This window comes from Boleophthalmus pectinirostris, unplaced genomic scaffold, assembly GCF_026225935.1.
Source record: "Boleophthalmus pectinirostris isolate CB_2022bp ecotype Guang Dong unplaced genomic scaffold, ASM2622593v1 HiC_scaffold_23, whole genome shotgun sequence".
In the NCBI taxonomy this organism is placed as follows: domain Eukaryota; kingdom Metazoa; phylum Chordata; class Actinopteri; order Gobiiformes; family Gobiidae; genus Boleophthalmus; species Boleophthalmus pectinirostris.
In genome coordinates, this window is record NW_026571207.1 from 25,913,778 (window position 1) to 25,923,536 (window position 9,759).

The 9,759-nt window shown below is 37.5% G+C and overlaps 2 protein-coding genes across 3 annotated transcripts; one reads left to right on the top strand and one right to left on the bottom strand.

The window, feature by feature from the left end:
* Window positions 1–2,601: 2,601 nt before the first annotated feature.
* thg1l (tRNA-histidine guanylyltransferase 1-like) lies at window positions 2,602–7,149 on the bottom strand. Its single transcript, XM_020927302.2, has 7 exons — window positions 6,549–7,149; window positions 6,253–6,447; window positions 6,002–6,178; window positions 4,728–4,897; window positions 4,561–4,649; window positions 3,170–3,277; window positions 2,602–3,030 (listed from the first exon to the last, which is right to left on the bottom strand). Coding segments are annotated over exons 1-7 (900 nt in total). The 5' UTR covers window positions 6,551–7,149; the 3' UTR covers window positions 2,602–2,871.
* Window positions 7,150–7,202: 53 nt separating this feature from the next.
* On the top strand, window positions 7,203–9,301 carry lsm11 (LSM11, U7 small nuclear RNA associated). Of its 2 annotated transcripts, XM_055158949.1 has the most exons (5): window positions 7,203–7,715; window positions 8,167–8,306; window positions 8,374–8,457; window positions 8,779–9,040; window positions 9,141–9,301. In XM_055158949.1, the coding sequence occupies exons 1-4, from the start codon at window positions 7,259–7,261 to the stop codon at window positions 9,013–9,015; spliced, it is 918 nt and encodes a 305-aa protein (XP_055014924.1). In that variant the 5' UTR covers window positions 7,203–7,258; the 3' UTR covers window positions 9,016–9,040; window positions 9,141–9,301. The 2 variants fall into 2 exon arrangements, with proteins under 2 accessions (XP_055014924.1, XP_020782781.1); XM_020927122.2 differs by having other exon boundaries at window positions 8,779–9,301.
* The last annotated feature ends 458 nt before the right edge of the window (window positions 9,302–9,759 follow it).

Consider the following 9,759-nt stretch of genomic DNA (forward strand, 5'->3'; position numbering starts at 1 on the left):
CGATGCTTTGATTGGAATATTTCACAGTATGGATTTATATTTAGCGATCATGCATTTATTACAATTACAGGTAATGATAGGCTACCTTGAAAAACATGCATTCTTATTGTGTGCAGGGTCTCCTCTCAACAGATCTGATCTGTAACTTGTTACCTTCTTGTCTTATAGAGTAGTTTAAGTTCAGTCTGTAGAACAAAGCAAATCAATACATAGAGGCAAGCATGTTGCTGATTTACCCAAAATGTTCCACAGTTTGGCATTAAAAGTATAGCTCATTAAAAATGTGTTTAATTGCTCAAAAATACCCAGAAAACAAGGTATGCACTGTGGCTTACTGTGAGTGGGATTGCTTTTCCACAGATCTGAGCTGTAACTTCCTCTGATAGTGCCAACTGCTTGTCGCCATGGAGATAGACAAGTTTAATGCATACAGTGAGATGCAGAGATTTCAGGCAATGCCATTCATAATATTAGGCAAGGCAAGGCAAGTTTATTTGTATAGCACAATTCGTACACAAAGTAATTCAAAGTGCTTTACAGAATAAGAAATACATTAAAATCATAATAAAAACAAATCAAAACATAAATAATCGTGAAGATTAAAATAAAAAAAAGAGAGACATAAATTGGAGAGAAGAGTGCGGAATGAAAACCTTTCAGTTATATATATATTACTCCACATACTTGCATTTCAATGGCTAGCACACATACAATAATGAAACCAGCTACATTCTTCTAAAAAAAATCATATTAAGCTAATATTGTGCAGTGTGTAAGATACCAAAGCTCTCATTATAGATAAAAATACTGACCTTATTCTGAGGCCACCACACATTAACACAGTGGCATGAATGAAAACACATGGTGCCTTTAAATAACTTAACGTGCCGCTGCCTGTCGAAACACCTCTTATTTCCAATAGCTGTTTCACTGTGGTGTGGGTTTGGCTGTAGCCCAAATGAACTGCACAGAGGCTGTCCAGTGGGCTATGTCTGTATTTAACTCTTTGTTCAAACTGAATTAGACTGAGAGCTGGAATATCAATAAGCCTTCTGCACTGATCCAAATTACATAAAAGGGAGGGTTGCTAACACACTACATCTAAATAAGGACTTAACTGAGACTAAACCAGGAACTAAACCTGGACAGGAGTGAACCAAGACCAGAGCAGGACCAAACCAAGTACACTTCAAAACTAAACTGGGCTCAAAGTCTATAGGAAATGGGAAAAATATATTAATGGTCAGTTTACTTTATGCAGTTTTTACCATAATAGTAGCTACGGATATTTTAGCACTTTTTAGCACAAACATGGTGGATCAATGCCTCAAATTAATAGACATGGTTGATAACAGTATACCTCTCTGCTAAGGCAATATTACTATAACGCAACAGTTGTTCATAATCAGTGGCCAGATGTCAATATAAACATAAAAAGTCTTCTAGTTAGATGGCATTTATCTCCAATCTAGTCATATGTCACAAAGCAGTTTTTGATTATTAACACATTTAAATATGATTCTCCTCAACAACCATGCAACATTTGCAATGTTAATTCATGATCAGTGACATTGGTAATCTGATGTAACTTTGTGGGTGGGGGTCCGTCACCTGCTTGTTTGTATGGAGATGTCATTGCTCTGTCTGGAATGTTCCACAGTATGACAGCTCTACCTTACATTTAATCAATTACAGATTTTCTGCTCAAAAATTCCTTGAAAAACTGACTTTCTGACTGTGAGTGGGGTCACCTCTCCATAGAGCTGACCTGTAACTTTTTCTGTGTTGATCTTCATGAAGATAGAAAAGTTTAATACCATACTGTGAACCATTCCAGACAAAGCAATAACATTTCCAGAAAGAAAAGCATTTGATCGGCTTCTCCACCATAAAAGTTACACAATGTACCTTTAGGTCTCTGATTCATTTAAATGAACTGATGTAACTTGACCCAAGTTACATCAAATACAGTAGAGTGAAATGCTTGGACCAAGGTTACCATACCAAAAATACTGCTCTAGTAAATCCAAATGAAACTGACCCCTGTGCAGTATCAAAATACAGTGTGGCACAGCCATTCATACTAAGGCGGTCATTCCTAAGTGTGATGATAAATATGCCCGGGAGCACATGGCAGAGTGGTGGTGTGTGAGCAGGGTGTGTGGGGTATTCTTAGCTCTGATGACAGTGCAACAGGCTTTTGAATCCTTTCACTTCTCAAAATGGTGTCCTGGCATCAAAACAAGGCCGCTCCAGTGCAGCCGAGGTATTATCTTTTGCTGTCTGCTGCTTAAATCAACCCCTGGACAGTCCTGAGCACAGTTAACAAGAATGCATGTGTACTTGAAGGAATGTGGAATGAAATATATGCTTTTGTTTTATATAAGCATTAGGAGAAATATTTTTTATTTATCTAGTAATGTTAATAGAGGCATATCTTAAAATAATGTATGTCAGACACCAGAGCACTGCAGTCTTTTATTTATTGTATTTTATATGCTCGAGTTCAAGGCTGAATGCTTAAGAATCCATATGGACTACTCAAATGTGTAGTTTTACTAAGCGATAATTATGCAAATTGACTCATGATTGACAAGAATGTGTTATTATTTGGAGTAAATGATTTATTTCAACAGTAAAAGATATGAATAAAAAAACTATAAAACTATATAATGAAATGGGATATATTTAACTACAACTTTTAGTCATGAGAAACCATGGGAATATTTAGTTATTTAAAGTCCAGTCCTTGTGGGAAAATCCTCTTAGTCATTATTCCATATCAATCAGCTATATACCATGACAGTCTTGTCTGAATGGATCCACTTAAGCCGTATTATGTTTTTATCCTTCACACCATGACAGAGGCCATTAGCTGTCGTCCTCTAAAATGTCCCGGTGCTCCTCCCAAAACTGGTCCCCAATGATGTCACAGTGATAAGCCTGGACCCTCTTCCTGCTCCGTGTCACATTCACATCTTTCTCCTCCTGATTAGGAAGTTTCATGCGTTTAGTGACAGTTTCATCATGCTGGAAAGACACAATAAAATATTACTTTTTATTTCCCACACATAAAAATAGCTTTGATGCTAATATAGTGTGAAATATGTGCAAGTTGGGCTTTGGTAATTACTAAATAGGAAAAAGCATCAAAACAAATGTTTTTTACCTTTTCCCAAATAAGAGTAGTTCCTTTTCTGTGAAGAAGAGACTCATTGTTGTAGTTTATATCAAACTCCGAAAACAGGATTTCATTTTTGTCCGCAGCTAATGTTCCCTAGAATGAGAAATGGTAACAATTATAAAAAAGTATATGACAGTTTGATTGTTTGTTTATAAAATAATATCACTGGTAAATATTTATCAGTTTTCCACCAGTCAAGTGGCAGTTTATGATTCCCTGTCCAGAATTCTATCTCTCCGTATTAGAGAAGTGATGCCAGGAAAGGTTTGAGAAGAAAAAATTGACATTTCAGGAAGTAGCACTGAGTTCTAAAAGTTCTCTGTCCATGTCATCAATGCACAAAATCTCAACCAAAATGCAGAAAAGGAACACATTTTGATGATGTTTAGAGAAAAAAGGATTTTCCTGATTTTTTGTCAAACAAGGACTTTGATTTAAATTTGTCTTTTGTTTACAGTACGGTTGTTAGATATTACCTGGGGTTACCTTTATGTATATAATGTAGTGCTGTGCATATCCAACCTGTATTTAAATCATTAACTTCACTAAATCTGTCAAACTGTGAAAACTAAGATTTACAGCAGCATAATCGTGTTAACTATGTTTAAGTGAAATCAATAGTCTAACATGCATTTTAAATTAGGGTCAGTAGGCCACAAAAACAAATGGAACAATCTAGAATACACAAAACTCTGCATGACACAAATATTTTGGGGATTGTGTTGCACAAACATCCAACCAGAACATTTCCCCATTTCATCAACTGTCGTCGCCTCATCTGTGTTTCCGAAACAGAGAATAAAGCAGCACTGCAGCTGTTTCAAATACTGACAGACCTGATGACCACCCTGAAACAGGCTTGTGTGTATTTCTATGTGTGTGGACATATCAGCTTTTCTAGTCCCAGAGATGGACTCATACCTAGATCACAGTTCATTTGATCTTGATTGCCTCCATTAACATTGTTGTTTACTATTGGCATTAAAAACAACAAAACCATGTGTAGCACTATTCTAAGGTTTTGACATTTTAATTATACACTTTAGAAAAAAACACACAAAGATTAAATAAATGGACCAACAAAAATAATATTATTAACAATAATGCATTTGTTTTCAAAGTTCTCAAAGTCGGTTTACAATTTCCTACATTATTCATTCATACTTGGCAGTATGCACTCAAGAGTCATTGTTGCCCCACAGTGGTATTTGGTATTCCCAGTGGTCTCCCATCTAAATACTAACCAGGCACAAACATGCTTAGCTCCCAACATCATGAGACTGGGCATTGATAAAGACATATGGTCACAAATGAACAATATCAATACCATTATCATTTTTGATACAACGTATATCATACATTTGAGTCTGTTTTACCTTTAAGCGCTCCTCAGCTTGTGCTGTTGTTAATCCTCCTTTCTGCACCAATGTCCAAAAGACTGTGTTGTACAAATTATTTATGTGACCTGTCAGACATTAAACACTGCATGAGCTCCAGTGTTTTCCCATAATAATTATATTCAAGTGCAATGCACATGTCTTACAATCAGCCTGCCTCCAGCTCAAATAGTCTCTGAGGTTGCGGTTACTAGGATACAGGACAACACGCCCATCAAAGCCCGGAGGATACAAGAGTGGCTGTTCCCCAAAAAACTCTTTCCAATAAAACACATACGAGGATGAGAACTGGGAGGCTACGTGAGTCATGAGTTTACTGAAATAACATGAGAGAATATAGGCAATATTAGTCAATAAGCAATTAGACTACCTGTAAATAGGTTTCGTTCACACTCAAAAATGTAAAGATATCATCATTTCGGATGAAAGGCAAAGGCCTATGTAAATGGATGGGAGATTTATAGTTTTTGAAAGATGTATCCAAATTTATGACCCACAAATGTTAAATCTTATCATTACTTGTTTGGCATTGGTTCCACAAATGTCCATATTATGCTTAAAGCTTACAGTCCGTTCAGTTGATGACAACTGTGCCTTTGGGGTTAAATAATATGGCACCCCTTACTTACCTTTTGTGAAAAAAATAATTTAAAACAAACTCATTTTTATTTATGCTGGCAGAGAAGACATTTGTGCCAGTTTTTATGTTATGTAAATAGGCCCAGTAAGAGATATTCACTATAAACGTGGTCAAAACATATCCAATGTGACAGTTAAACATCAGATTTCACAATAGAATTTTGACCTGTTCCTCCAGCTCAATCTTAAAGATGCATTATGCACCTTTTTTCTGGTGGAGGGTCCGTCAAACGCTTTTCTCCAGGGAAATGCTATAGCTTTGTCTGGAAAGTTTCACAGTATGGCATTAAACCTTTCTATCTTCATAGAGACCAAACCAGACTAAGTTACAGGTCAGATCTGTGGAAAGGCAATCCTGCTCGCTGTCAGAATGCCTGTTAGGTATTTTTGAGCAATAAAACCACCTGTTATTGAATAAATATTAAGTTTTTATTTATATAGCGCCTTTCACAGACACTTTACAGATCATTATTAATTCACTCCATACACGGTGGTGGTAAGCTACTATGGTAGCCACAGCTGCCCTGGGGCAGACTGACAGAAGCGCAGTTGCAAATCTGTGCCATTGGCCCCTCCGACCACCACCATCACTCATGCACACACCACTTTCATACATACAATAAACAAATGTAAAGTAGAGCTGTTTAATGTCATACTGTGTCCAGGCAGAGCAATGACATATCCATAGAAACAAGCTGTTCACGAACCCCCAGCAAAAAGTTACACAGTGCACCTTTAAACTATAGGCATGAATGTAAGCTATATTTATTAACATTATTACCTGGCTCTTCTCTTAAACCAGTTGGTTGTCCTCTTAAAAACAAAACTGAACTCATCACTCTGACCATAGGCAATGACGATATCTTCAAGCTCCTCCATCACAGAACGAGCACTTCTAGTTAACAGGCCGAGTGCTCTGTTGTCATTTGGTTTTGTGAATTTGTGCTGCTCAGCAAATCTGTTAAAAGAAATATTTACATAATTAAACATTGAATATATTATCATATATTATGCTTAGAAAGAAAGATGTACTTATGGAAGTTGCGACCATCAAGCCTAACCACAATGTAGCAGTTCCTGAGGCAGGTGTCATCTGCTTCAAAGTTGCGGACATATTCAAACTTGCTCTTGGCCATAACACTGGAACTGATGGATAAACTTGCTAGTGGTTTGACGAGGCTGGATCGGGCAGCTTTACACAATCTGCCGGTTCCAATGACAGTTAACCTGAGAGGTGTTGTTAGAAAATCAGTCTAGAAGGACAACATCTACAATAGCTTAATTTAATTTGTAGTTTAATGCATTTCGAGGAGAATCTATAGACTTACATTTAGATGGTCATGCTTGGAGTTGGCACTTTCAGAAACCACACACGACTTTTCTAAGAATGGTTATAGTTTTGTACGTCTTTTGACCCGAGTCAAGTTTACTGACTAACACTATTCAATGTAAAATAAGCAAATTAATCAGGTCCTTACACGAATGTATGGATTGTTGTAAACACGTTGGTTTGTATACAGTCCGTCGCCAAACTCTGCCGTAGTGAGCGACGAGCCAAACGAACAAAGGTTCCGCCGTATCTACAAAGTGTGCTAAACAAAGCTGGGGAACATTTTAGGATGATCAACTATATAAAATCTTATTTGCTGTGGTATAAATATATTACTGGTAAAATGTATGGGCAATATCACGTTCAGTATAGCATATAGCATTCCCCAACGGAGCAACACAATGATAGTTTGTCTCCATCTAGTGGTGAAAAGGGAAATTGCATGTGCTCAAAGATTGTATGAAGTGAAGATATGTGTATCGTTTACCGTAATTTTGAATGGGATAAAAGGTGATTAATGAAGTGCCTTATTACATTAAAATAGCAAAGACTAATAGCAGAAACGAAAATAAATGCTACATTTTTGGTATGACTAATTTTGGTTATGTTAAAATTAGGCAGAGTGAACGCTCAAATTGACCACACGCGATACCCGGATGTTTGACTTTCCCGGGTAGCGTCCATAGACAGTCTATAGCAGCGTCACACATGGAGGAAAGTGAAAGAAAGGGGAGCAAACCCGACGGTAAAGAGGCTAAATCAACACCTGGATCAAAAACACCGAGCGCTCAGGAGCGTGTCCAAGTCGCAGACAGTGGAGACCATGACGAGGACGAAACTGATGTGTGCTCGGAGAAGTTTAACCCACTTTTAGCCTTGTATTCGCCCACTGTGAAGCTCCCTTTCCCAAATGCAAAATGCCTCAATAATATAGCCGCGTACGAGAGCGCTCTGAAGGGCAGCAGAGCTAGAGGAGCCAAGCCTGAAAATGTGGAGAAACGGCGGAGAAAGGCCATGAAAGGAGTGGTGGATCTGGAGAGGATAGAGCGGCTGAAGAAGCTGATGGTAAACAACCCAATACCCGAGTCCGAGGAGGGCGCGAGCAGCGGCACCCAGCGGCGAAGGAGGGACAAACCTGTCAAAAATGTGCTCACGAGGATGCCACGTGGGTTCAAAAGCCTACTCTTTTTGGTCCTTTAAGATACAGTCCAATCATCATCATCATTTAGAATATACATGCAAGATATCAACACAGTGTGGGTTTTGTACTGTATTCAAAGCCTGTAGTTGTGATTATTGATAGATTATTTAAGATAAGTCAATTAGCTGAACATTTAAAGAGTATATTATTAGTTGTTATGGTTCACTATGCAACTTTTCTAGTCAGTGGAGTGTGTCAGTGGAGAATGAGATGAATTAATGAATTACTTTGCCTGAAATGTTCAACTATGAAAATGAAGATTTCATGTTACATGCATGTGTCCAGTCACAGGTGTTTTATGCCTTAGAAACATCTTAAATACACGCACTTATACTCTCTGTGAAGACAAGCAGGTTTTAATGTGCAAGTGCAAATTTCTATTTCTCTAACTAGCAACCTTTTCTTCTTTCCACAGTGTGCCAGGGCAGTCCTCTGGGTGAACTCTACAGATTTGTTCAGGAGCGAATAAGAGTCAGAGTCCACATCAGAACCTTCAAGGGGCTCCGAGGCATCTGTTCCGGCTTCATTGTGGCTTTTGACAGGTTTTGGAATATGGTAAGCTATTTTTATGTTTACTTTTTATTTTTATTTTTAACTTGAATTCATGATTGATATTTTTCAGGCAATGGTGGACGTTGATGAGACTTATAGAGAACCTCTTCTCGGACAAGCTCTCTACCATGAGAAAGCTCTCACTGTTACAAGGGTATTTACTTTTTTTTTTTTGTCTTTATAATGAATGTGAATAATGAATTCACAAAAAATGAATATACTGTAAAATGAACACTATGTTGCAGAAATGTCAAATCGCACTGTACTAATGTTTGAAAAATTACACTGCATGTGTTTTTATAATAATTGTTGATCAGCTCTTCTTACAGATCTGTTTTTTACTGCTATACTTATTTGGGGATATATAAATATTCCTAAAACGACTATTTCAGTTTTTTTTTTAGTACAGATTATTTTCTCATGTCCCCATCTGGTAAAATATCAGAATAATAGAACTACCTGAATTTTTTTGCAGTTGTTTGAAAAGCTGAAGCTACAGGAAAATGTGGGTGCAGAAGAAGCAACAAATACAGAACAAATCAAACCAGAAGACACTGAATCTTCAACCAGCAAAGGAGACGCCCCGATAGACTCCAGAGGTGCTGTGGAAAAGAAAGTCCCCCAGACATACGGCAAAGTGCACACGAGACACATCAACCAACTCTTCATCCGCGGTGAGAATGTCGTGCTTGTCAGCCCACAGACATTTTGAAACTAGGCTGAAGACCTGCTATTTGGTAATTATATTGCATCATAATTGGTGAGAAGCAAATTTTTGTATTATAGTTTGATAGTGGAAAATCAATAGCATCATTTTTTTTTTTTTTTTTTTATCAGTGAACTGTAAAAACATGGCAGAATATCAGTAAGTGTTATTTCTCAGTTCTTGAGAATCAAATGAAGCCTAATGTATCATATTGATATATTTTTTTATTTCTCTGTCAATCAAAGAAGTTATTTGATATTATAAAATAAAAGCGACCACACTGTACAAATTTTAGTCATTTCTTGTATTTTCTTCTTTGAGCTGTCTACAGCCGGATTTAATTTATTTTGACACTCTCCACCCAGCCTTGTAATTTGAGTTGGAGCCAAGTAGGAATTATGTTTTGGAGGTATTCTTTTTCCCCAGAAGGTGGCAGCAAAAACCCGTGAGTGCTGTGTGTGAGGCCATTGTCATCCCGCGGAGCTTGTCCCTTTATGTTGCGTCTCACCGTTAGTTTGAACAGGGATGACAGCGCAGTCTCTGCGGGCTTCATAAATGCATTATGAATAATTGAGTTTGCGAAGCTCAAGATTGCAGATGGCACTCAAAAGCTGTCATTTGTCTTGACGTCTCTTATTGCCTTTACTCTTTAATGGGCGCATTACCCATAAAAGCACAATTTACTGCATCTCTGAGAAGTTGTAAAGATGTTGCATTTTTCTGTTTGAATGGCAGCGGATATTTGTGGAT